Source organism: Ahaetulla prasina, chromosome 2 (assembly GCF_028640845.1).
Source record: "Ahaetulla prasina isolate Xishuangbanna chromosome 2, ASM2864084v1, whole genome shotgun sequence".
In the NCBI taxonomy this organism is placed as follows: domain Eukaryota; kingdom Metazoa; phylum Chordata; class Lepidosauria; order Squamata; family Colubridae; genus Ahaetulla; species Ahaetulla prasina.
Genome location: NC_080540.1, coordinates 167,281,752 through 167,309,555, shown reverse-complemented (window position 1 = coordinate 167,309,555; position 27,804 = coordinate 167,281,752). Strand labels below are relative to the sequence as shown.

Here is a 27,804-nt window from a genome sequence, read left to right as displayed (position 1 = left end):
AATGATGGTTTATATCACTCCAGTTCAATTACAACTAATGGCAGTTTATGTGGAAATGTTAAAAGTTTCCTGCTTCCTTGTTGTATATGTATCAGAGGGGAGCAGGGTTCATGAGCCCAGGTTCTTCAAAACATATCCTCATGACATAACACAGCCTTTTGTATATTTGCACAGTGAATGTGTATAATCTGAATAGGGAATTAAATGGAAAAATTGGAATGGCAATTACGTAATTTCCCTGCTTCTTTCTCAGGATTTTACAGTGATTGGATTGTCTTACCCAATTTTCTTAACATATATATTTTTCACTTTTAGAAGTAAAGAAAAGTTTAAAAAAGAAAAGAAAAATAGGAGAAATAAGGTTTATTTCTACAATGCATTTCCTTTTGTAACCTTAGGATCTGCAAGAACGTAATATATGTCCCATAATTCCAGAGTTAGATAATACAACATTCTTTAGGTGTTTTGCTGTAACCTTCAAATTTTTGCTGGAGGGGATCTTTCTTTCGCAGGTGCTGAAGTTCTTAAGTATTGCTTGTTCTGTTCTATTTTAAACTCTTCTTGCAAGATATTTATGACTTGACTGTTCTGTTGTGTTCTTTTGTTCTCTTTTTAAAACAAAAGTTGGGGTTTGGGAAGTCATTGCTTAAATTTTCTGAATGAATCCAACAGGCATGCCTAAGTGGATTTACTGTTCACTGTCAGTTTATGTTCTGGTGACTTGTCTGTCTGTGGGTGGGGGTAGTCTTAGAGATTCTTTGGTTGGGCTGTTTACTGATGGCTGTTTGGCAGTTTCATGATTGGGGTATTGCTTACTTGATTGTTGGTCTGAAGTTGACCATGGAGTTAATCTATGCCGATTACTGGTGCTGGAGCCTTTTCCCTTCTCTTTTGGGCTGGCTGATAGTCTCTCTTGCGTTTCTCATCTTCAGTAACTTTAAGATGGGTGGGCTTTAACTCTCAGCATTCCGGGAGCATGCTGGCTGAAGTTGAGAAACATTCATGTAAACCTTTTCTCCACTTGACAAAATGTTTGGAAGAAAGGAGATAATTTTTGATTTGCTCTCCGCCACCCAACTTCCTGTAAGGCGTTCTTTTCTTCAGATGAACTCTGACCAGTGTAAAGCAAATGGCAGGGACATTTCCAGGGGATAATCAGCCAATGTGGGGAAAGGTATAGCATTGAGTGCCGGTTCCTTTGTTTCATAGGAAACTCTACTGGACAGATGGAGACAGCATCAATGTTGCCAACATGGATGGAAGTAACCGCAGCCTTCTCTTCACAAACCAAAAAGGGCCTGTTGGTATGGAAGTCATTTGCATCATTTCTGTAGTAGCATCATTATGTGAAATGACGATACAGTTCATGGAAATGGTACAATTTGCATCATCTCCTTAATGTCAGTGCAGATGTCTGGTTTATACAATCAGAAATGACAGATTGCGCCTTCCTCCGAATTGATCTGTTACTTATTAAGGCCACCCATGACAACGGTTTAAGTACAACCTCTCCTTGCTGCTTACTTGTTTGAGTCCATGGTAAAATAATAATAACAATTTTTTAAAATGTCAGGGCTCTCCATTGACTACAAAGAAAACAAGCTGTACTGGATAAGCTCTGGCAATGGCACCATCAATAGATGCAACTTCAATGGCAGTGGTTTGGAGGTGTTGGAGACTATGAAGAACCAGCTACGCAAAGCCACAGCATTGGCTATAATGGGTAAGAGACAGTGGATTTTTTTTTCCCATGCTGCGATTTTCATGGAGAGTAGATCTTACGTATTTCTCATTTCTGTGGGCTCATTTACATAGAACCTTTTTGTGGCTAATAGTAGAGAATATAGATCTCATTTCCTAAAGTTTTGCTTTTGTTTCAAAAACATTGTGGTCTTCTGTAGTCAGAAATCACTACATTATTTTCCAAAAGATATCATATTGAGGCTGTGATGTCATAACTGAATCTCCATGATACTTGTTATCATAATACCCAACTGAAAGCATCTATATCTAAGATGTACTGCGTTAGTATTCATATAACTTATTTGGGGACTATATTCTTCAATCTATTTTACCATTGCTAAAAATGTAGTTTACGAAGAGTTAAAGTCTTAAAATAAACTGATGCTACAAAAGTTAAATTTCTTCCTTTTAGTACCTAAGCACAATTTAGCATGATTGGTAAAGCTTTTAATAATGCTTTTAATATAATATACCTATATTTTATAGCTGCATGTGTGGAAACACATATTTAATCTTTTTGTTAATTTACATACACAGGGATGACAATAGATCTTTTCCTGGCTAATATCAAAACCAGGAAACCACCAAGCTAATGCTACAGCAATTTTGGGAAACTGAATTAATTTAACTAAGTTTAACTTAGTTAAGTTTAACTTTAACTAAGTTTACATGCTGGTCTACATATACACTAAATGAAACAACCCAAAATTAGATGTGCAATTTCAGATCCTCAACTCTAGCCAGCATAGCCCATCTTTAAATTAAAATCAGCGGCTTGCTGGCTTGGAACAAAATTCATCTAGTTCAGTACTACAAGGTTTGAATGCTTGAATTCATTGCATTTGATGAATAAAAATCAAATGAAAAGCATCTTAATGAAGAAGCATACCTTTTAAAATTAATTATTGTTAATATAGGCTAAAAAAATTTCAGCGAGTGCTACAGAGAACAGTTACTCATTTAATGACCATTCATTCAGCAACAGTTCAAAGTTATAATTGTGCTGAACAAGGGAGACTCACAACTGGTCCTTGTACTTGTGGCTGTTGCATTGTGTCCATAGTCACATGAATGTAATTCAGATGCTTGGCAACCAGCTCACAATTGTGAGGTTGCAACATCCTGCAGTCATATGATTACCATCTGTGACGTTTGCTGCCATTATCCAACAAACAAAGTCAATGGTGAAGCCGGCAAGCCAGCAGGTGGCAAGATCATGTGACTGTAGGATACTGCAACTGCAAGGAGTTTGCCTAACAATAACTAGGAGTGCAGTCCTAAGTCAGTGCAGCCACACAACATTGCACTTTACAATTGTGATGCTTAGTGACAAAACATTTGGGCCCAATTACCATTGGCACTATAAGTTAAATATACCTCCCCACTCATTTTAGCCACTCATTCCAGCTGATTATTGATGGTTCTTGGGTTACAGCCATTTGCTCAATGACTGTTCAAAGTTATCATGGTGATGAATGGATGCACTTACAATAGGTCCTCACAGTTCCAGCCAATATAGCATCTCTTCAGTCACATAGTCACAATCTGCTCACTTGGCGCCCAGTTTGCCATTATCATGTTGTTACAAGCACAGTGATCATAATTTCCAACATTCTTTCAGCTTCCCCAAAGTCAATGGGGAAGCCAGCAGGAAATCAGAAGTCGCAGTCATGTGAGGTTCTTGCTTGTGTTGTCCTCAATTAATGATGGCAACCAGTACTGCCAAGGTTTGCCATTGCTAAACACCCCAGTCATGTGACATCACACTGTATGACCTTGTTGTTTAACCACAGCAATTCCAGTCCAGATTTCAGTCCAGATTGCTTAAGCCAAGGAAGACCAGTAACTTTCTTTTGATTAATCAACTAGAATCTTTGTAATTGACTAAAATCTTTCAACTCTTCTTTTTTCAGTCTTCTGACCAAGGAATAATTGTTCCATACCCCATTCTTCTTCCCATCTCATTTTCTCCCCCAAGTCCATATTGGCAAAATGGGAACAATCAAACACTTCTTTACTGGATTTCTAAAATTGTGAAAATAATTGCTGTGTCAGTATGTCTGAGTTTACTAAATGGGGAGCAAACTGTATTCTTTTCAGTTGTGAGTTCCCTCATGGCATGTGTACTTACGCTTCCCCTTTCTCACTTAGGTGATAAGTTGTGGTGGGCTGACCAGGCCTCTGAAAAAATGGGCACCTGCAACAAGAAAGATGGATCGGAGGCAGTTGTGTTGCGCAACAGCACCACTCTTGTAATGCACATGAAAATCTATGATGAGATCATCCAGCAACAGGGTGAGTGTGACAGGCTCTTGAAATAATAATGCCAGGCAGCTCTGCTTGTTACAAGAGGAGAGACTGAAGTAGTAGGTTGCAAGGAAGCATAATGGAGACTCATGAGTCTTCTAGGTCAGGCAGCACACAAAAAAATTGTGTGAACCTAAATCCACATAATCTGCCTGCCAAATCCTAGGAAGTCTAGTTTTGAATTGGTGGCATTTTGACCAAATGAACCACCCTTTTTGAGGCCCATGACCTTGCATGTCCTTGTAAGACAGTGTGTACTTACCCAAAAGTTTGGTTCAAATTGGTAACATCATCAAAATTTTGCAAAACTCTTGGCAGTCTCAAAGGACTCATGGCATTTAGCACTTCCAATTGAAATACAAAATTTATTTGGGGTGTGAGAAGACGTTGGCTTTTTAAAATCAACTAATTCGTTCATTTTGGAGGAAGAGGGTGTCATGTGGAGAAACTTCAGAAGTGTTCATGCCTGGAGACATTTACTTGCTAATTCCTTCTTTGATTTTTGTTTGGCTATGAATGATCATATATGTTGCAAAAGAAAATCTGGACTTAGATATTGTGTGACAATTGTCCCATTCTAACTTTGCTGTTGTTATGGTTTCAGGTGTCAACCCTTGCAGTGTGAACAACGGCGAGTGCTCACAACTCTGCCTTCCTACATCGGACACTACTCGTTCCTGCATGTGTACAGCTGGCTACAGCCTGAAGAGCGGACAGCAGTCCTGCGAAGGTGAACAATTATAAGGGGCGCTTCTGTCTAAATGTGACCTGCAGGCCTTGTTCTCCATTCCTGGAACTTGGCTAGTTTGCCTCTATGAATCTTGAAGGGCAGCTCCCTCCTTTTCAGTTTTCTCACCAAGGCTTCTAATGAGCTTCCCGTGGTGTTATCCATATATCATGAGATGGCAAAGTTGACCTTAATTGCATAGGTTCTTAATGGGAAGTTGCAGTCAGTCCTGGCTTTCTTTACCTTCAAGAAATGTCTTTCTAAATATATCTTCTGCCTTCTTCACACATTCATTTTTCATGTAGACTAGATGAGGGGGAGAAAAACACTGGTGTCACCTAAAATAGATAAAAGTGGGATACAGCCCTAAGATGTGAAGGAGAAGAAAAAAATAGAATTGCAGGACTAAAAATGATAGGATACAATCCTTGACAATTTTGTTCCTATTTTCAGGATATAGCAATTCATCTCTGCGCTCATCCAAAGAAAGGCATATTCTAGAAGGGATATTCAGAAAGCCCATTTATATACAAGATTCATATTTCTTCTCTCCCTTCTCTGGGAGGCACTCTGAAAAGGCTGTGGATTATGGGTCCTATCCTAATCATGATCTCATAATTTTAGTGGCAGGGAATGGGATATGACACTGGAAAGGAATACCTACTATCATTACTACTATAATAGTATTTGTACAGACCAACATTGATAGTACAAAGTTAATAGTTTAGTTCCTGTTGAGGAATTCCTGGCAGCTGTTTAGTGATCCCTTTCAAAGGGAAAACAAAGTCCAGCTAAAAAATAATCTCTTTCCTCCACATTTCAATCAATATTGACTTTGTTTATCTTTTTAAGTAATAATTGACTAGAGATACTTAGGTGAATTAAAGATAATAATTATGTTTTATTGTTTCCGTATTCTAACTTTCAACAAACTAAAACCTAAACTTTCTTCACTAGTTTTGTTTCAGTTCTGTTCCCATGCACATATTCTATACATTCACATAGATCACAGCTAAAATTGTAAAAATGAAGGTTTGCGTTCATCGCATTTTATAAAAGCAACAAAATCCCACAAAATACTGGGCCAATTGTTTTGTGGGAAAGTGGGAGTGGTGAACAGAATGGTACAATTAAGGAGAAAAATGGAATATTTCAGTTCTACAAAACTCAGAGCATTAATTTTGCTTCTTAAGAGATTTATTGAAATGTCCTGGCCCTTGCTAACCCCACAGCTTTAAGATAGGATGAAAAATCATAGCATACTCTCCAGATTGAAAATAATTTATCTACCAGACTGTAGAGGAAAGCAGACCCTGAAAATCTGAAAAACAACTGCTATATTCAAGAAGCTTGAAACAGGCCATGATCCCTTGGTCACTTCTTGATTGTAACAAAAATTTGTGTGGATTGTCGTCTCACAACCCCAGCTGTTGGTTAAGGATTGTTGTCATTAATGAAATATTGCCTATTTCACTTTTTTCCAGCCTATTGGCAGGAACTCAGGGAGTTATAGAGCAAAACAACTTGGACAGATCCAAGTTAGGGAAGAATTGTTTGAGTCTGGAATTCTCCTGGCAGGTGTTTAGGCCAGCTGTGTAGACTGAAATTCTTTTGAGGTTAGTTGCTCAGAATAGAACCTTAGACTACTAGCTTATAAAGGTTTCTTGTATCTCTTTATCCTTCTGATAAACTTTTTAAGCTTGTGACTGTTTCCGTTTCCCATGCAGGTGTTGGCTCTTTCCTCCTCTACTCGGTACATGAGGGCATCCGCGGCATCCCATTGGATCCCAATGACAAGTCTGATGCACTGGTGCCAGTCTCTGGGACTTCACTGGCTGTTGGCATTGATTTCCATGCTGGTAGGTGGCAAATACCTGCAACAGGTTATCCCTCTTGGGATTCTCAGTTGGAGGAACAGCCCTCTGAAGAAGGATAAAGAAGTTGCATTGATGGAAGACATTATAGCTGATGGGGAAATTGGGCTAATTGCAATTCTTAGTCTTGATTTTCTGTAAAGAGATGATGGTTAATTTGATTGGTTGCCAAAACAACAACAGTGTGTAACTATTGAGGTATCAGAGTATACAGTGTATTCCGTATCCTCATATTAGAGAAAAATCAAGCCACAAAACTCATGTGAGGAAATCAGAGATCACTATAATTCATCTCCTCTCTGGTTAAAAATGTCTTCGGTAACCAAACAAGTTATTTATATTTAAGAGATAAACCAAAACCGGCACAGTCTTGAAGCCAATCCTAAATTATGGTTGATGCCAGAAACTCATTTCCTTAGTGGAGAAGAAACAGTTGATATGGGCATAAACAGGTCAAGATTAACTTAATGCCCTTCCTTCACTAGCCATTTTTTTTTAGTGTTCCGCTTTGAGCTTCTACTTGAAATCTATTCTGATTCACTACCCAGAAGTCAGTTTGCTGTTACACAATACATTTCCAAAGAAATTACAAAAACAGATGTGAACAAACTCGTGCTTCATTCACTTTAATTCAGGGAAGAACACATATTGAACAGAAGAAATTTAGTACTAAAATGGTAAATGTATGCAAAAAGAAACAGAACTATTTCGAGAGATGTGTTTCTTGATGAGGACAAAGTCTTAGCCTTGAAACAACTACGGTATACTTATTAAGAACCGTGTATTAAGTAAAAGGTGAAAGATTTATACAATCTGAAGAGAAACCAGAGTATTTGACTGTTTGTTTATTGAACTATACCTTGTGTTTGCTCGGCAAAGTCGGGGGGGGGAGGGGGGTTTTGGAGGGAGGGGGGAAGGTGGGGGAGGGGGGAGGGGAGGGGAAAAAATTTAATTGTTGTTGTAAAACTTTTTCAATAAAAAAAAAAGAACCATGTATTAAGCAGTTATTAAGTGTGTCTCATGCTCCAAAGTATTCTTAGAATGATATGCATAATACTAATTAATACTGCAGCTAGTTAGATAAATTATCAGTGTACATTGTACTAGAATTTTACGACAGAATTAAAGTTTAACTTCTTCAAACCTAGGATTGTGCACTTTCCTCAATATGTTTTGTTTATGGTGTTAGAGGCCCACTAAAGCTGCTACTCTGCTTGAACTGATTTAAATGTACTGTCAGGTGCCGAAAAGAAATGGGTTTGCGGAACCCAGGAACTGATTTGGGGATTATCAGGTGACTCAGATAAGAGTTGTTCATTGCACAGAATCACACCAAACCTCCTCTTTCCATCTCCCATATGTATTTTTCTCTCCTTCAGATAATGATACAATCTATTGGGTGGACATGGGTATGAGCACAATCAGTCGAGCCAAACGGGACCAGACTTGGCGAGAGGATGTTGTGACCAATGGCATTGGCCGAGTGGAAGGGATTGCCGTGGACTGGATTGCAGGTGTGGCTGCATAGATGAGCAACTGAGCGTGGGAAGGAAACCCTCCTTCTCATGAGAAACAAAAAGAGGAGCAACCCATTAAGTCCTAGCCTTGTATCTCTTTCCCTCCAGGAAACATCTATTGGACAGACCAGGGCTTTGATGTCATTGAAGTCGCCAGGCTCAATGGTTCATTCCGCTATGTAGTGATTTCACAAGGATTGGATAAGCCACGTGCCATTACAGTACACCCAGAGAAAGGGTAAGATTCCTTTACATTGAGCGCAATTTCTTAGACTGGTCATAATAGAAACAGGTTGGGAGCCTATTTGAGGCATTTGAACGATGATTAATTGGAATTGGGGAAAGGTAAGACTCCCAGTTCTTGGAATAGTCATCCCACTGCTTTAAAGACCATCCAATTGGAAAAGGCCATTCCTAGATCTTGCATGGATATTGGGTTGACTTTTTGCTTTATTCCTTTTTTTTTTTTGCGCTACCATTAATCATTGCAAACTAGTGGCAATTGTGGCTAAACACGTGATACATTAACTGTCCTGGGGCTTGTCCGTGTCCACTCTTTCAGATACCTTTTTTGGACAGAGTGGGGCCAATACCCTCGCATTGAACGTTCTCGGCTGGATGGAACAGAGCGCGTGGTCCTCATCAACACCAGCATCAGCTGGCCCAACGGGATTTCTGTTGATTATGAAGTAAGGTCCTGAAGCTGTGGGCGTTAGACACAATGATGCCTGTCTGTCCAACCAAAAATCATAGTTGAGAAATAAGTGGCACATTGAGAACTTTAGGAATGCCTTGCCCCATTGTACCCTTAGAATAACAGCAAAGAAATAGGATTATGTGCTTTAATGCAGAAACATAATTCAGCGTCATGGTAAGTTAAAAGTCATCCATGATAATTATGCAATCCAGCAAAATCCTATTTTGTTCAAAGCATTTGTTTGTTGAACAAATTTGTTTGTTGCTGAAGGCTGTTATGCAGCCTGGTAATGAAATGTTAGGAAACCAATCCACAAGCTTGGAGAACGAACCTTTACTCTCATCCTACATCTGAGATACAGATATTCACCACGATTGCCAAGCATTTGTTTGTGTTAAGAAAAGAACCTAGTAATGTCATCTGCTGAGTTGGAGTCCTGTTCAGTTCTGCCGATCTTTCATGGCTTTAAATAATCTCCATCCCACTGGAGTGACAGCAGTTCATATGTCCATTTATTTCCTTGCTAGGATATGATTTGAGCTTAGGGGAAATGATAAACGGTTTTATATTTTATATTCACTTTGGTATCCTCAGTTATGACATATAATTTGCAAGATGGATTGTCATCTGGGTCTCTTTTAGGACGGGAAGCTTTACTGGTGTGATGCCCGAACAGATAAGATTGAACGCATAGACCTAGAGACCGGTGATAAGAGGGAAGTTGTCCTATCCAATAACAACATGGATATGTTCTCAGTATCTGTCTTTGAGGATTATGTCTACTGGAGTGACAGGTTTGTGTCTCAGGGCTCTGGCTCATATTCTGGTAGCGTTTTGCAAGCAACTGCATTTCTTCCATGTTCGGATAAACTAGATTCATTATGGATTTATATTGTTACATCTTTCTCAAACCCCTTCCATGCAAACCTATTCGGTCTTTTGAAGGGGAAATATGCTTTTACAGATATACATGTGCATATGTCCAGTTTTAGATCTGTTAATTGAGGTGAAGTGTGGATGGATTATGTATAATATTTGTGTGTAAGATAAGTAATATATCAGACTGCATGCCCGTTTAAGCATGTGTATGAACTGAAGATTTGTGTCACAGTGTTGTAAACAATAGTTTCCTCATTGTGTATTGCTATGTAAGAGCTATGCTGGTAGAGTAGAATATCTCATAGATGCATGCTTAATTGTGCCTCCTTCTAGGACTCATGCAAATGGATCCATTAAGAGGGGCAGCAAGGACAATGCATCAGAGATTGTGTCTCTACGCACAGGAATAGGAGTGCAGCTGAAGGACATCAAGGTGTTCAACAGAGCCAGGCAAAAGGGTATGTGAAGAATCCTGCACACACAATGGCAGTATGGGCAATGAAGGTGGAATTTGTTACCTGAATTAAAACCACCTGAGACGTAGAAACAGGTTGTAAACCAACCTAATGCTGGCTAATTTTTCTTGTATCCCTTTTCTACAGGTACCAATGTGTGCGCGCTGAATAATGGCGATTGTCAGCAATTGTGTCTGTATCGAGGAGGAGGTCAGCGGACATGTGCCTGTGCCCACGGAATGCTCTCAGAGGACAGCGTAAGCTGCCGTGACTACGATGGGTACCTGCTCTATTCAGAACGGACCATTCTCAAAAGTATTCACTTATCCGATGAGAACAATCTCAACGCGCCCATTAAGCCTTTTGAAGACAGTGAGCACATGAAAAACGTCATTGCCTTGGCCTTTGATTATCGCTATGGCAGCAAGGGCAGCAACCGCATCTTCTACAGTGACATTCACTTTGGCAACATCCAGCAAATCAACGATGATGGAACTGGGCGAAGGACTATAGTTGAAAGTAAGTTACTCTCCCACTCTTTTTATTTTCTGGCTGCTTCCACCAAAGTGGCAATCCGATTGGAGGAAAGCTCCAGAAATAAATGTGTTCACTACAAAGAGAAACTCTCAGAACAGCAATTACAGGGGAAGATTATTTTTGTGTGGGCTGCAGGATCTGCAGTGGCATCTGCTGAGGCATTGAAGCAGATCACTTTTATTAAAAGCCAAAATTCCAGGATATTAAATGACTATTGTAAGTCTCTGCATTCGGGAGAATTTATGAAGGCTAGCTCACTAGATTTTCTCTCAGTAGTTGGAATGGTTCCTGAAATAGGTATATTTGAGAATATAGTCATGCAACTTTCCTTCCTTCTGATTGATGGAATTTCTGTCTAGCTTCTGTTCACTTTGGGCTTCACTGAAATTGTTGCATCTTCCAGATTGGTTCACTAACAGGGAGCAGCTGCTGCAATTCAGCTGTAGGAAGAAAGTGGGATGAATGAAGTGATCCTTATACCGACCAGCTGATCTTAATGTCCAAAGCAAACATGTATGCATGGTGTAGATACAGAGTGAAACATGTCTGTTTTGTTTTGGATAAAGACCACAATGAGATTCATGTTTTGGCGGTAAGGGAAGAATAGGAAAAGCCAGGAAAACAGCAGATTAGAGAAAATCTGGGCCAGTGGGTATGCAATTTAGGAATACTAGCAGTGATGTAGTTAAGGGGAGGGAAAGAAAGGACTAAAAAGAACGGGTTAGTGGGCCAGTGGAATATACCACTCTGGCAGCTGTTTAGGAGAAAGGGGAGAGAAGTGGCAACTCTCATCAGCCTTGCCTTATCTGCCTTATAAAATCACCCCAAGATCCCAGTGGGTTTTGTTGTGGCCTAAACAAATACATTCCCAGTTTTGTCCTTCCTGAAACACAGCCTAGTTAGTACTTCTGGAATGTAGTGTGTTGTTCATGAAGACTCTAGCGTGCAACTGTAAATGGATTACATCACTCCACTGTCATGGACATTTCATGAGGCAAAAACCTGGCCATAGTTTGTTTTGGCATTTGTATCATTATCCTAGCTGATGTGTCTTCATGATTTGTTCAAAATGCAGAAAAAAATAATCCATATATCGAGGTTGAAGTATACAGTACACATTGAAGTATACAGTACACCTGTAATTTGTCTCAGCCATAAAATACCGTATTTTTTGGTGTTTTTTTTAAATTTGTATTTACATCCCGCCCTTCTCCGAAGACTCAGGGCGGCTTACACTGTGTTAAGCAATAGTCTTCATCCATTTGTATATTATATACAAAGTCAACTTTTATTGCCCCCAACAATCTGGGTCCTCATTTTATCTACCTTATAAAGGATGGAAGGCTGAGTCAACCTTGGGCCTGGTGGGACTTGAACCTGCAGTAATTGCAAGCAGCTGCTGTTAATAACAGACTGCATTAGTCTGTTGAGCCACCAGAGGCCCATATTTAAGATGCACTTCTAAATGTCTGTGCGTCTTATACAACTAATGTTGCCAAAGCCCCACCCACCTGTCGGCCCCCTCCCTTTGGCCTCTGCCTCCCAGTAATTTACCTCCTTGCAGCAAACAGCAAACAGCCTGGCAGCTTCAGCACAGCCTGATTTAGCACAAGCAGCTGATTGGCAGCTTTTTTTTATTTTATTTGCATTTATATTCCGCCCTTCTCCGAAGACTCAGGGCGGCTTACACTATGTTAGCAATAGTCTTCATCCTATTTGTATATTTATATACAAAGTCAACTTATTGCCCCCAACAATCTGGGTCCTCATTTTACCTACCTTATAAAGGATGGAAGGCTGAGTCAACCTTGGGCCTGGTGGGACTAGAACCTGCAGTAATTGCAAGCAGCTGTGTTAATAACAGACTGTCTTACCAGTCTGAGCCACAGAGGCCCTTGGATCGGCCTCCCGCAATATTGCCTATCATCTGTTCCAGGCTGTAGGGATTGCTGCCACCATTACCGCCCATCGCTGCCGCCACCTATCACCACCTCCATGCGCTCCTTCTTCTACCTCCGCACGTCCTGTTTTCTGTCTCCTCAGGCCCTTTTTTTGGCCTCTGCGCATCCCATTTGTGGCCTGTTCCAGGCTATCTCCGCTGCCTGGAACGGGCCAAAAATGGGACAGGCAGATGCTGAAAATGGGGGGCGCGGAGGCAGCAATAGGCGGCAGGGGCGATGGGCAACGACAGTGCCAATGGGCGGTGGGGATCCCCACAGCCTGGAACAGCTGATAGGCAGTATTCCAGGAGGCCAATCCAATCACCAATCAGCTGATCATGCTAAATCAGGCTGTGCTGACCAGGCTGTTTGCTGCAAGGAAGTAAATTGCTGGGAGGCAGAGGCAGATTTTTTTTTCCCCCCTCCCCAAAAGCTATGTGCGTCTTATAGTTCAGAGCATCTTAAGAGTCCGAAAATACGGTGAGTTTGTTTTCCTCTTCTGACTGCAGGCTAGTCTGTTGAAATAAAAGTTTCTTTAATTCTGCCCTTTTGACAACCGTTCCAATCTTATTCTCATCTGAATTAAATTAGTGGATGATACGCAGATCTAGATACTTTGACCTGGAGGATGGAGAGAAGGTATACACATCCTTTAACTCATTATGTAGATTACATTCTGATTTCTTACTTAATATGCAAAAAAAATCCTTATACATTCTCTTCTAAAAATGTGCAGTGTCTATCACCATAGAAACCATTGCAACATTTTCAGAAACAATGGAATATGTGAATAAAATGTGACCTTCTTCTAAAGTCCCCGTCACCCCCACAAGGAACAGTTATTACCTGGAGGAGGAGCTGAGTGGTGACCTGAGTGGCCTCCTATCTCTCTTGATGTTTTAGTCTGTTAGACGGGAAGAAAGCATATCTATACTTTTGTGGGATTTTGACAGTTGTTATAAATCAGACTGCTCTTGACTATGTGTTGCCAAATAATTTACCATTAGGGAAAAGAATTAAACGGTATAGTAATACTTTCTTGTCCCCAGGAACACTTAGATACTGCAAGAGACATAGAATTATCTCTACTCCGTATCTCCTCCAGATGACATTTGTTATAACACAATGCATGACATGTTGTTATCATGCAGTGCTATGTTTTGCTTTGTTCTTTTACCATTGGCCTGAGCAGAGAAAGAGTAACTAATGTCGCACAACAGTTCTTTCATTAGTGACATCTGGTTTCATCTTTAGAACAGACACTGAGCTGACAATAACTTGGGCTCTTTTGGAAGGAAAAGCTTGTCAGCATTCAGACAATACACTGATTCCTAACTTCCTGCATTTGAACAGAAAAGAATTCCATTCATATTCATCAAACATGTTTTTTTTGTTTGTTCTGTTCTTCTGTTTGCCTTTCCAAACTCTATGAAGTCAATGGCTGTAGAAGTAGGGGGGACTTTATGAAGTAACTCTGACATTCTGATGACATTCTGCCATCTTGACCGGCTTGGATGGACTGCTGACTGTACTGTATTTTTATTGATGCGAAGATTTTCAACTGCGGACCTTCTTGCCCTGCGAGATTCCCCTCTCTCGCAGGTCTGGCCCTCCACGCTATCGAGGGCACATCTCGAGGACGGGTTTTGGAACCCTGAGAGTTGGCATGCGAAATCTAGGAGGCTTAGGGGATTTTTAATGAACTGTTTTAATCGTTTTTTACCAGGGAGTTTTAAGGGGAATTTTAAGGGGGGGAGGGAAACTGACGGGTTTGGTTCTGGGGGGTGGATGGGCCCGTCAGGGAAGGGGCTAGGTCCACCATGTGTTCGCGGCGGTAACTTAATAGGTCCTGGGGTTATGGCGAGGGGTGTCGTTCCAGTTTGTCAGGGTCGAGCTATTACTACGGTAAGTGGGAGAGGCAGATATGACGGAAGGGGGGGGCCACATCAGGTTTCGGGGGCTCGCCCTCGCTGTTTACGAGCGATTGCGTGCTCCGGCCCCCCAGAAATTTCCCGTGACCCGAGTGGCCAGGATAATCGGGACCTGGGCCTCCGGCTGATGTTATGTAATGCCAGGTCCACGGTTGATAAAGCCCCTGATTTCAGATCTTATTCAGGAAGGGACCGCGGACGTTATGGGCGCACGGAGACCTGGTTGGGCACCGAAGGGGGGGTTCCCCTAGTGGAGATGTGCCCACCAGGCTTCCGAGCATTCCATCAGCCGAGGGCCCAGGGTAGGGGTGGAGGGGTGGCGGTTATCATCAAGGAGAGTCTGGAGCCGAGGGAGACCACTGTGCCTCAGATAGCTGGGTGTGAATCCCTCTTCGTGAAGTGGGGTCGTAGAACTCAGGTGGGCTTGCTGATCACGTACCTGGCTCCTTGCTGCGTGACTACAGCCCTGCCTGAGTTGTTGGAGTTGCTGGCCGGGTTGGCAGTTGAGACCCCCAGACTGCTGGTCATGGGGGATTTCAATTTGCCATCAGCCGGCGTAGCATCCTCGACAGCTCAGGAGTTCATGGCTTCCATGACGGCCATGGACCTGATTCAGTTAATTGACGGCCCTACCCACGTCGGGGGAGGTACCCTAGACCTGATTTTTATCTCTGGCCAGTGGTTTAATGATCTGGTTTTAAATGATTTAGTTGTGGAACCTTTGTCATGGTCAGATCATTTTCTCCTTCGTCTAGACTTTCTGACCGCTACCCACCATCGCAGGGAGACGGAACCAATGCGTTGGTTCCGTCCCAGGTGCCTGATGGACCCGGAGAGGTCCCTGAGGGAGCTTGGGCCGTTCCCCGAACACCTGTCCCACGACTCGACTGAAGAGCTAGTTGCGGCCTGGGAACGGGCCGCGGCTGGAGCTTTGGACCGTGTCGTGCCTTTGCGGCCTCTGACCCGGCGTCGGTCTCAACCAGCTCCTTGGTTCTCCGAGGAGCTGAGGGAGATGAAGCGCCGGAGAAGACGCCTAGAGAGTGCCTGGAGATCCAGCCGCTCTGAGGCTGACCGGACACTAGTTAGGTCCTATAGTAGGACCTACCTAGTGGCAATGAGGGTTGCGAAGCGTTCCTACGTTTCCTCCCTCATTGCGTCGGCAGATAACCGCCCGGCCACCCTGTTTCGGGTGATCCGCTCGCTCCTCCAACAGGAGGGGCGGGAGGACCCCCTACAAGGGCGTGCCGAGGAGTTTAACGGTTATCTATACGACAAAATCGTTCAGCTTTGGGACGGATTGGATCAAAATTGGGTAGATCCAGGCGAGGGTTCCGAGGCCCGTCTTGTTGAGGTGGTTTGGGATGACTTTGATCCTGTGACTCCCGAGGACATGGACAGGTTGCTGGGCAGGCTGAACGCCACCCCGTGTTTACTGGAGCCGTGCCCCTCCTGGTTAGTCCTGGCTACTCAGGAGGTGACACGAGGCTGGCTCCAGGGGATTACAAATGCTTCTCTGCGGGAGGGGGTCTTTCCCGCGGCCTTGAAAGAGGCTGTGGTGAGACCCCTCCTCAAGAAGCCTTCCTGGACCCAGCTGTTTTAGGAACTATCGCCAGTCTCCAATCTTCGCCACGGCGAAGGTTGTAGAGAGTGTGGTGGCATGTCAGCTACCCCAGTACCTGGATGAAGCTGTCTATCTAGACCTGCTCCAGTCCGCTTCCGCCCGGATACAGTACGGAGACAGCTTTGGTCGCTGGTGGATGATCTCTGGTGGGCCAGGGATAGGGGTTATTCCTCTGACCTGGTCCTAGTAGACCTCTCAGCGGCTTGTGATACCATCGACCATGGGATCCTGCTGCGCCGTTGGAGGGGTTGGGAGTGGAGGCACCGCTTATCGGTGGTTCTCTCCTACCTCTCTGATCGGACGCAGACGGTGTTGACAGGGGGCAGAGATCGACTCAAGGTGCCTCATGTGTGGGGTGCCGCAGGGGTCGATTCTCTCACCCCTCCTGTTCAACATCTATATGAAGCCGCTGGGTGAGATCATCAGTGGCTTTGGGGTGAGATACCAACTGTACGCTGATGACACCCAGCTGTACTTTTCCACCCCGGGCCACCCCAGTGAAGCTGTCGAAGTGTTGTCCCGGTGTCTGGAAGCCGTACGGGTCTGGATGGGGAGGAACAGGCTCAAACTTAATCCCTCCAAGACGGAGTGGCTGTGGATGCCGGCACCTCGGTACAGTCAGCTGCAGATGCGGCTGTCTGTCGGGGGTGAATCATTGGCCCGATGGAGAAGGTACGCAACTTGGGCGTGCTCCTGGATGGCGGTTGTCCTTTGAAGACCATTTGGCGACCGTCTCCAGGAGAGCATTTTATCAGGTTCGCCTGATCCGCCAGTTGCGCCCTTCCTGGACCGGGATGCCTTATGCACAGTCACTCATGCCCTTGTTACCTCTCGCCTGGACTACTGCAATGCTCTCTACATGGGGCTCCTTGAAGAGCACCGGAGACTTCAGCTAGTTCAGAACGCGGCTGCGCTGGTTATTGAGGGCGTCTCGGGCTCCCACATAACACCTCTCCTGCGCAGACTGCACTGGCTACCTGTTGTTTTCCGGGTGCGCTTCAAGGTATTGGTTACCACCTTTAAAGCGCTCCATAGCTTAGGACCGGGCTATCTACGGGACCGCCTACTGCCGGCTTCTATCTCCCATCGTCCAATACGCTCCCACAGAGAGGGACTCCTCAGGGTGCCGTCAGCCAAACAGTGTCGACTGGCGGGCCCCAGGGGAGGGCCTTCTCTGTGGGAGCTCCGACCCTGTGGAACGAACTTCCCTCGGACTTGACAATTACCTGACCTTAGGACCTTTCGCGAACTTAAAACTTATTTATTTCATATGGCTGGACTAGCCTGATTTTTATTTTTATTGGATGGGTTTTTAAAATTGTGTTATTTTACAGGGGAGTATGTTTTTTAACGTTTTGGGCATTTCAATTAGTTTTTTAAGGGTTGTTTTTAAATTATTGTGTGTATTTATATTTTATCTGCCTGTTCACCGCCCTGAGTCCTTCGGGAGAAGGGCGGTATACAAATTAAAATATTATTATTATTATTATTATTATTATTATTATTATTATTATTATTTTTATTATTATTATTATTATTCCAGGGGCGAAATCCAACAGGTTCTGACAGGTTCTGGAGAACCGATAGCGGAAATTTTGAGCAGTTCAGAGAACCGGCAAATACCACCTTTGGCTGGCCCAGAGTGGGGGAGGGAATGGGGATTTTGCAGTATTCTTCCCCTGCCATGTCTACCAAACCACGCCCACCAAGCCACACCCACCGAACCAGTAGTAAAATAAAAAATTGGATTTCACCACTGGTTTTTTTTTATAAAAATTTTTTATTTCCATTTTCCAACATCATATTTATGTACAAACTGTTATCCATCATTAATCATTAATTTTTATTTATTGCTGATTCAGGCCTGCCCGACTGCCACTTCCTTTCTTCACAACCTCCCTCTACTACTTTCCCCTCCTTCATCTCCTTCACTTTACTACTTCCTCTCCTCCTTCTCCACTCCTCCCTTCTTCCACCCTTTCTAACCTTCTTACTCCCCTCCTCCTTCTCAACTCTTTCCTACCTACTTTCTTCCCTCCTTCTACTCCTCTCTCCCTTTCTTTCTGAAATGGCAGTTGGGCAGCCCCAATATCATTTCAAATTTTAATTTCATATCTTCAATCATTACTGTACATTAATAACCAATCCATGTATCATTCCCCCCCCTTTCCTCCCCCCCCCCGGGCTTCCACTGTAGCTAAAGTCCCAGTGGAAGTTGGGAGGGAGTAGGGGGAGGAACGAGCCTTTTTCTGTGGGTAGGATGACTTCTGAATTGCTTTATGACTTTATCCAGGGATAAGACTTTCCCAGTTTGAGCAGGGAACATGATTCCAGACCCAATGACTGTGGAATGAACTATTGTACTTTTCAGAGTTATAAGACACACTTCTCCCCCCCCCCCCTAAAAGAGGGTGGAAATGTTGGTGCATTTTATACATTGAATACAGCCATTTCTGGCCTCCTGAAGCTCCGCCCTGCACGTTCCATTTTTGTGAAAAACTGGCACGCGGAGGCTTTGGGAGGCCTGCGGAGTGCTCCTGTGGGCTGGGGATGGTAAAAATGCCCCCGTTTTTGTGACAAATTGGAGGCACAGAGGGATTGGGAGGCCTGCAGAGTGCTCCTTGGGACCGGGGAGGGCAAAACCTTTTTTTTCTTGCTTACCTCGTCGAAATCTTGGTGCGTTTTATACACCGGTGCGTCTCATAGTCCAAAAAATACAGTACCTGATCCCCAGGGAATTCTGAATGAGATTCTTGGGAAGACTAGGACGTTCAACACCCAAAACTAAAAAAATGAGCAGACTCTGTATATCAAGAGCAATTCAAGAAAAGGAATAGAATCTGAATGGAATCTCTCTTGAAAATATGGGTGAATCCTAGGCACTTGATTCCCTTCCACAGAATATATATTCCAAAGAGTCTTTTGCCAGGGAAAACATGATCACTTAGAAGAATGACATGCTGTAAGAATCTGGTAAACATAGCCCTAGATTACGGTGATTTTCAGGGAATGCAGATCCCGAATAAGAATCAGTCATACCGTATTCTGGCATTAATATACATATATCCATATTGGTTGTGCCTTTTTGTGGCCAGGATTATATGCTGATTCTTGCCAGTTTGGGGTATTTGTGTTGAATGCCAAATGTTGAATTTCCTCAAAGGTGTGAAGAAAGCTCCATTGGTCCTTCTCCCTGTTTAATTGTATCTTCTGTAAAATAGCTGTGGGCATACCAGACTCCTTAGAAAACGATCATTGGAGTTTTAGGATTATTCCTATGTTGTGCAATTATGCCAGATTCTTTGGGAGTTTGCCCTCAGGATGGATACCAGGTAGATAATAGGCCTTGGTGGAACTATTCTTTGGGATTGAATCCCTAATAAAATACATACTAAAGCAAAAGATCTCACTAGGCAAACCTTTGCTTTGATAGATCAATTGTACTGGGGGGAAAGCACTCAAAAACTGATTTGATTGATTGTGGTTACTAGCCTGAAGGCAATATCAGAAAAGATAAGAAAGAGGCTCAGAAAAATGAGCTGACTGTCTCAGAACAAGTATAAAGAAAGGATGGTTAGACTAAATTGATTCTGAATTTAATAACAGTAGCAAGACTGTTGATTGGACAATACTGGAAGAAAGAAGAGATACCTACAATAGAAGAATGGATACTGAAAGTTATTAATTTGGCGGAGATGGCTAAAATCTCAGCGTTTTTAAAAGACAATACGCAGGAAAGATATTTAATTGAATGGAAAAAATGGATTGATTATCTACAAAACAGATATCAGATTAAGAAATATCAGATTGCCTTCGAATAATTAGAAAGTTATTTTATGTAATGGGGAGGGGGTAGGGAGATGAAAAGCTTTGGATGTGGTTATTTGGATTGGAAGGGAAAATTTTATTCTATGTTTGGTTTATGTATAACAATACCTTGTGATTGACCCGGGAAGCCGGGGGGGGGTTGGGGGGTTGGGAGGGAGGGGGGAAAAAGGGGGAAAATGTTTTTGTTTTTTAAAACTCTTTCAATAAAAAAAAGAAAGGATGGTTGAGAAGCAGAATAAATTAAGCAATAAATATCTTTCTGAGTTCAAATTCTATAAGGAATTAGAAATCAAAACTTTCCCTCACCACTCCTAGACTGGCAGTCTGCTGGAAGGATTCAACCAGTGGTGGGATTCAGCCATTTCGCACCACTACGGGAGAACCGGTTGTTAACTTTCTGAGCAGTTTGGTAAACTGGTTGTTGAAAGAAATCATTAGGGCAGAGAACCGGTTGTTAAATTGTTTGAATCCCACCACTGGATTCAACTAAATGACTTTGAGGAACGTGTCAAGAGCCTCCCATTCTTATTGTCTATGGAGATTCTCAATCTTAAATAACGATCCTATTCTTATTGGGAAATTCCAAATTTCCTTTTGAGTTGCTGTATGCCTAACAAGTCAGATCACCCTTTCGGATGGCTAGGGGAACTTGGGAGGGAAGCCCAAGCCACTTTCAAGCAATGTAAGTTGTACATGTGTATAAGGATTGTGTGTTAGACTAGACGTGAGAGCTGGCTTTAGAGAACATTCAGCAAATCTATTTAAAAAGTATATCATGGGTAGCATACTAAGCTCAAGCTGAATTTTTAAATAGGTGAAAGGAAAAAAAACAACAACAGTAATGACAGCTTACTGCTTCATACCCAGACAGGCATTTGGCGCTAAAAACTTTATAAATTATGTGATTTGACAACTTTGGCATTTCCATCCTTCCAAGGTCAGTAAATGAGGATTCGGATTGTTGGGGGCAATATGCTTAATCTGTAAACTACCTATAAAGGGCTGTAAATTTTTGTTAATGCAAGACTTTGCAGATCTTTTTGCCATACATGTGTTTCAGTGGTGGGATTCAAAAAATTTTACTACCTGTTTTGTGGGCGTGGCTTGGTGGGCAGGGGAAGGATACTGTAAAATCTCCATTCCCGCCCCACTCCAGGAGAAAGATACTGTAAAATCCCCATTCTTTCTCCACTTCAGGGGAAGGTTACTGCAAAATCCCCATTTCCTCCCGATCAGCTGGAACTCAGGAGGCAAAGAATAGAGGGGAGCGGGGCCAGTCAGAGGTGGTATTTACCAGTTCTCCGAACTACTCAAAATTTCCGCTACCGGTTCTCCAAAACTGGTCAGAACCTGCTGAATACCACCTCTGACATGTTTACAGAAAAACAGTCCAGTTGAACATAAGCAGAGAATGTTCATTTTTCACCTTTTCCAACATTTTCCTATTCCTGAACATTATAGGGAGGATTTAAAAAACAAAATTGGGCTTCACACAGTCTGCCTTGCACATTAATTCTTCTGTTGTTTCCCAGAAAACCTTTCTGGCAATATTATTCATAAATTAGTACTCAGTCCAACCAGTAATGTCACTTCACAGCCAGAGGTATTGCAACAACAAGCATTCAATATAAAACATAGTTCAAGTGTAAAAGATAATTTCAGAAGTTCAAGCTTGGGGGAATTGTAGGCGAAGTATTTTCCAATTTAATTGAAAACTAGGCAACAACTGGTATGCATTGTTCTTCCTTTTTCTTCTGCATACCACAGATAAAGCTTTTTAACATTGCTAAAAAGAAAAATCAAGCTTAGTAACGGAATGAAATTATATTTTCATTAAATCCTTGTTACAAGCAAAACTATTTGTGCTTAGTTTCATTAGAAATAAAAATGTAGGTCAAGTTTATTTTAAATTGTAATTATGAGTTGATTTTTTTTTCTATTAAAAGCGAGTAAGGAAATAGGAGGCGTAAATGTTTCTAAAAACTAAAAAGTTGTGATGGTGAAAGGTTTGGGAACCCCCTACTGTGTGTTGCATTAAGTGGTTGCTAGGTGCTTTCAAGAATTATCTTTGGATAATTCTTTGGGTGTTTCTTCACCTTCCTGGATACAAGCACAGAGTGACCCAGCTCCCTACCAGGCAAGTGGATTACTAAATATGAACACTGCCCACAGATTAGTTCTAAGAGGTTTCTTTGAAGTATCAAAATTTAGAGCCACAGGACATCATGTTGTTTCTAGCAGCTCATGCATGTATACAATTTTGGGAATGTGCTGAGGAAGGCATGGTGATATTTCTCTTATTTTTTTTGTTGATTTCTCATGTTTCTTTCATATGGGTGCCCTGTTCTGCTTCCAACGAAAGGAATCCCTCTTCTTTACTTGCGCATTGAGTTGTATGTATAAATTAAAGCAATGCTTTTAATGAGATTTAAAACCCTTCTCTGCTCATGGGCATTTGTTGGCTGCTGGCAAGGAAGGAAATCAAGCTCGTACCCAGCGTGTCTCATTTGCTTTTTCAAACTGTGGCTTGGGGCCTACTAAGAGATGATAGATTTATTTCATTCGGAGATGAACCAATTAGTTTTCTTCTGTTTATTAACTTGAGGGATACCCTGATATCGGCATTCCTAGATGGGAAACTGCCAAGTGACTTTTCCAAGTGTTGTTTCTCCACCATTAATCAGTTGGTCCAGTGAAAGGAAACATGGAGGAAGAATTTATTTCCAGATATGGGTGAACTACAGCACCTCTGTCATCTTTTGCCATTCTAACCTGCTAGGACACTGACTTTCAGCAATAGCTAGATGGCCGCTGGTTCCCCATCCATGTTTGTTTGTTAGATTTCCTGGCCACCCACCTCATTTCAAAGTGACTCAGAGCGGCTGACACCATTAAAACCATAAAAGATAAAATATTTCTAAAACAATCAAAATAGAAACCAGAATCAAAATAAAATTATAGTTCAAAGATGGGGCAACAGGAAGCATGAGAGGAAAAGTGAGATTGCATTTTAATTCAACAATCACCTCCAGTGTGATGATCCCCTCTCTTGAGGCCCAAAGCTGTCCGGCAGAGCCAGGTCTTCAGGCTTTTGCAGCAGATCAGAAGGGTGGAAGCCAATCTCACCTCAAGAGGGCAAGATTTCCAAAGGGCATGTGGGATGGGCCAGTCCCAGTGGGGTTGAGACAGTTTTCCAAATAACCTGGCCCCATGCCATGCAGGGCTTTAAAGGTAACAACCAATACCTTGAATTGCACTCGAAGCAAACTGACAGCCAGTGCAGCTTGCGAGCAGTGGTGTAATATGGGCCACTGTAGGGGTTCCAAAAACTGTTCCAACTACAGTAGAACCTTGGGTCACGAACACTTCTGACCACAACTAAATCGGGTGCTGACCAAAAAAATCCGCTAAATGTTTCACTCTGGTCCGCGAACACATCCTTGGCTGCCGATCAAACACAGCTACATCAATTTTCCCTACCGCGTTGATTTTCCCTGCTGTGACATTTATTTTGTATGCGCATGCGCAGTCAGTCTTGCTTCTGGTCACGACCAAATCGGGTTGCAACCGAAATCCTGGAATGAATTATGGTCGTGACCAGAGACTCCACTTTATAATGAAAGGTAGTAAGATTTTTGGCCCCTGAATTAGATTTGGGGGTCAGTCAGTTAATAGGAGTGTCTTAGAATAACTTTATTGTCATTTTGAATGTACCCTAATTAGCATACATTAAAATGAAATGTTTTGCATACAGCTCTCAAAGACCATTACTACAGAGTCATTTGGCCTTGAATTGAGAAGCAGTGTATTAACTGGGCTAGTGCTGTGGTTTGAAGGGATATGGTGGGTACACTTTGGTTGAGGATGCATGGCCAGCTTAGGGCATCTGTGAGATGTGGAGACAGGTACAGGTATTGCATGCTGAAGTAGCCATCCCCATACGGCCATTGACTACAATAATACAAGAAAAAGGCCTAGCAGATATACAATCCTTTTCTTGAGGCATTTTTCAATTTCCAGAGGTAAACGAGAGGGGGGGGAAATATCTCCTTGTTTTGATACAAATTAAAGTGCTCAGTTAAGAAACTGAGGCCCTAAGAAATTCATGGCAATTTTCAAATTTCAGATAAGATCACTGATTTGTGCTAAAAAAATTGGTAAATCAATAAAAGGCAGGTTCTGTTTGTGCCAGCTGATTTAATAAGTAAATTGTCAGAACAAAAGCCATATTAAAGTGGCTAGAATTTGTTTTGAGGATTGAGAAAGCCCCAGGACAATGTCATATATTCAACCTCTTGATGTATGTTGTCTATAGTGTCAAGACCACTATGCATTTTTAAAAAAAATACATATACAGTATAAGATGTATATGAAAGATACATATATATTTCTTTATGTGTTTGTTAATTAGTGCAATGGGCTTTCTAAATTGTTAACAAGGAGATAAAACTAGCTAGTTTTTGCCACACTTCCTGCCTTCATCCAAAATCTCTGGAATCTATCTTGTTATAAATTTAGGATATTCTGTGCTCTACATTTTGAGATGCACTGAAAATTGCTTATCAAGATAGCTTTATTTTCTCTGCTACATTTGAAGAATGGGGAAAAACAGATATAAATATATGATGTATTTCAACCCCCACATTTATTTTAGATGAAAGACAGAAAGAAGCAGCAACAAATAATCAGAATCCTCTCTGAGGACTCACAGGCATATAATTAGAATGGCATAGGTTTCTCAGGATGGGGACAAAACTAAACCAAGTTTTTGAACCAAGCAGCAGGGAAATGAGAGATCATTCTTCCCATTTGCTGAAATTAGGTAGGGTACAGTGGTGAAATCTGGACCGGTTTACTACCGGTTTGCTGGCTGTGCATGTGTGCTGTGCGCGCATGTGCAGTGCACACCAAAAGGAGGCATGTGGTAAGTAGAACAGCACGCTGGGGGCGGGGTGATCAGCTGTGGCACACAATCTTTTTTTTTTTACTTTTAAAAGCAATGCTTTTTAAAAAAGGCCCAGCTGGGATCGTCAGAGCCTTTTTTTTAACCTTTTAAAGGCATTTTTTCAAGGTAAAGTAAAAAAAAGGCTTTGACGATCGCGCAGCTCAACTAGGCATGGGCAGGGGAGGGGATTGGGCAGGGATTTTTGCTACCGGTTCTCCGAACCACCCACCGCCATTGCTACCGGATCAGCTGATCCGGTCTGAACTGGGAGCATTTCACCCCTGGTAGGGTAGCTTTCATGGTAGCAGACAATACAGATACAGGTAGTGCACAAGTTACAACCACAATTGAGCCCAACATTTACGTTGCTAAGCGTGAAATTTGTTAAATGTGTTTTGCCCCATTTTACGATTTTTCTTGCCAGCTTTGTTAAGCGAATCACTGCAGTTGTTAAATTAGTAACATGGGTGTTAAGCGAACCTCTGGTGGCTCAACACCAGGGCCTCTGGTGGCTCAACAGGCTAATGCAGTCTGTTATTAACACAGCTGCCTGCGATTACTGCAGGTTCAAGTCCCACCAGGCCCAAGGTTGACTCAGCCTTCCATCCTTTATAAGGTAGGTAAAATGAGGACCCAAATTGTTGGGGGCAATAAAAGTTGACTTTGTATATAATATACAAATGGATGAAGACTATTGCTTAACACAATGAAAGCTGCCCTGAGTCTTCGGAGAAGGGCGGGATATAAATTCAAATTAAAAATAAAAAAAAAGAACCTGGTTTCCCCTTTTGACTTTGCGTGTCAGAAGGTCACAAAAGGGGATCATGTGACTCCAGGACACTGCAACGGTCATAAATGTGACTCCGTTGTCAAGCATCCAAATGTAAATCACGTGACCGTGAAGATGTTACAACGGTCATAAGTGTGAAAAGTGGTCATAAGTCACTTTTTCAGTGCCACTGTAACTTCGAACGGTCACTAAATGAACTGTTGTAAGTCGAGAACCACCTGTAGTTCATTTCAGATGTTTTCTGTTTTGTTGGGTCAGTTGTCCTGGGGAAAAGTGAGGTGGACTGTGAGGTAATATCAGGACAAAATAAGAAAGGGGCTCAGAATAACGAGCAGTGGCTCAGAACAAGAATAAAGAAGTGCGAATTGGGCATCAGACATACTGAATAGCAAACACATCCCATTTTCTCTTAACAGATGTTGGTTCTGTTGAGGGATTGGCTTATCACCGAGGCTGGGACGCCTTATACTGGACAAGCTACACTACTTCTACCATTACACGGCATACTGTGAACCAGACACGTGTGGGAGCTTTTGAAAGAGAAACCGTGATCACCATGTCCGGAGATGACCATCCTCGAGCCTTTGTGCTGGACGAATGCCAGAAGTAAGTTCCAGTATCCCTTGGGTGACTGAAAAACAACACTTCAGAATCAATGGGGCTCATTCATACACTCAGTTATTTCCTTGTTCATTTGATGATGATTATTTTTTTGTTTGTTCTTCATACTACTTTCCTGTAAGGATTTCACGTCAGTGGACAGCCTTAAAATGACCTGAATCCATTAAAACAAGCACCTTAACAGCATTGTTAACCAATCAAAGTGTTAAATTTAAATTTAAAATTCTTTAAAAATAAATAAATCCAACTCCTGAATTTTCCAAATAAAAGTTGCCACTAAAGAAAGGTTATCTTGTCTGCTCCACACTTGTATGGCTAAAGAGCTCCTGAATTAGTCTTGCTTTGATAAGCTTAAGGCATGAAATATTGTTGGATTTGGCAATGAATAGTGTTATCTAAGCAATCCTTCAGCATATGCATTCTTTTCTCCGTGGATCTCCAGATGAAATGGAAAATATTTCATTTCTGCTTAACATCGTACACTTGGATAAATTGTGGTTACTTTGGATTATGCATTACTGAAAACAAACCATCTTCAAATTATAACTTACTGGTTTGCTCAGCCAATGTAACGTAAGATGAATCATAGTTTAGGTTTGAATATAATAAACCAATTAGCTAAAATTCAAAGGGAATCTTTACAATTTCCCCTTTATAGCTGTGCTAAAGGTGGTATAGGAATGGGATATATTAATTTGAGGCCTGTGTCTGTCACTAAATCATATATCTGAACTAGCCCACTGAATGCATTTCAGGCCGTGAACTTTAAAGGCCACCATCATTATTTAAATAGTAATAGCAGTAGCGCTTAGACTTATATACTGCTCTATAGTCCTTTGCAGGACTCTCTGGGTAGTTTACAACTTCAGCATATTGGCCCCCAACAAACTGGGTCCTCATTTTACTGACCTCAGCAGGATGTGAGGCTGAGTTAATTTTGAGCCCCATTAGGATTGAACTCCTGACTGTAGGCAGAGTTAGCTTGCAATACAGCACTTTAATCACTACGCCACCAGGGCACCTTAAAACTGAGTGAATATAAGTGAACAGCCGATTCTTCAGTTTAAAATTTAAAGAAGTATAATCTCTATTACAAACAGCCTTCATGAGCATATCTGTCATGGTTTGAGATCAGATTCTAAATACTGCTCAGAGTACCTGAAGCTGATTACAGCAGTGAAGCCTAGATTAGTTGTGCTGTAGCATCATATATTGCCATAGCCAGATCCTCTTTCTCAAATGCAGGGAATATACCAGCAACTGGAGATCCAGGAGAAACCACCTCCCTCCGCCCAGGGCGTTGGCTTTCCCTCTCTCAACTTATGTAGCCCTTTCCCTCTATAATTCGTTTTCTTCTCTCCTCCAGCCTGATGTTCTGGACCAACTGGAATG

The 27,804-nt window shown here is 42.2% G+C and overlaps 1 protein-coding gene across 4 annotated transcripts in view; it reads left to right on the top strand.

Moving 5' to 3' along the window:
• LRP1 (LDL receptor related protein 1) overlaps positions 1 to 27,804 on the top strand; it is a 385,724-nt gene that overhangs the window by 279,329 nt on the left and 78,591 nt on the right. For all 4 annotated transcript variants that reach the window (XM_058173442.1, XM_058173441.1, XM_058173440.1 and 1 more), the window contains 13 exons: positions 1,210 to 1,304; positions 1,574 to 1,723; positions 3,895 to 4,038; positions 4,655 to 4,780; positions 6,505 to 6,636; positions 8,031 to 8,165; positions 8,277 to 8,406; positions 8,731 to 8,857; positions 9,508 to 9,659; positions 10,078 to 10,202; positions 10,347 to 10,718; positions 26,208 to 26,397; positions 27,779 to 27,804. The exon at positions 27,779 to 27,804 is cut by the window's right edge and continues 179 nt beyond it. In XM_058173442.1, the coding sequence (XP_058029425.1) occupies positions 1,210 to 1,304; positions 1,574 to 1,723; positions 3,895 to 4,038; positions 4,655 to 4,780; positions 6,505 to 6,636; positions 8,031 to 8,165; positions 8,277 to 8,406; positions 8,731 to 8,857; positions 9,508 to 9,659; positions 10,078 to 10,202; positions 10,347 to 10,718; positions 26,208 to 26,397; positions 27,779 to 27,804 (1,904 nt within the window). The remainder of the gene's footprint in view (positions 1 to 1,209; positions 1,305 to 1,573; positions 1,724 to 3,894; positions 4,039 to 4,654; positions 4,781 to 6,504; positions 6,637 to 8,030; positions 8,166 to 8,276; positions 8,407 to 8,730; positions 8,858 to 9,507; positions 9,660 to 10,077; positions 10,203 to 10,346; positions 10,719 to 26,207; positions 26,398 to 27,778) is intronic.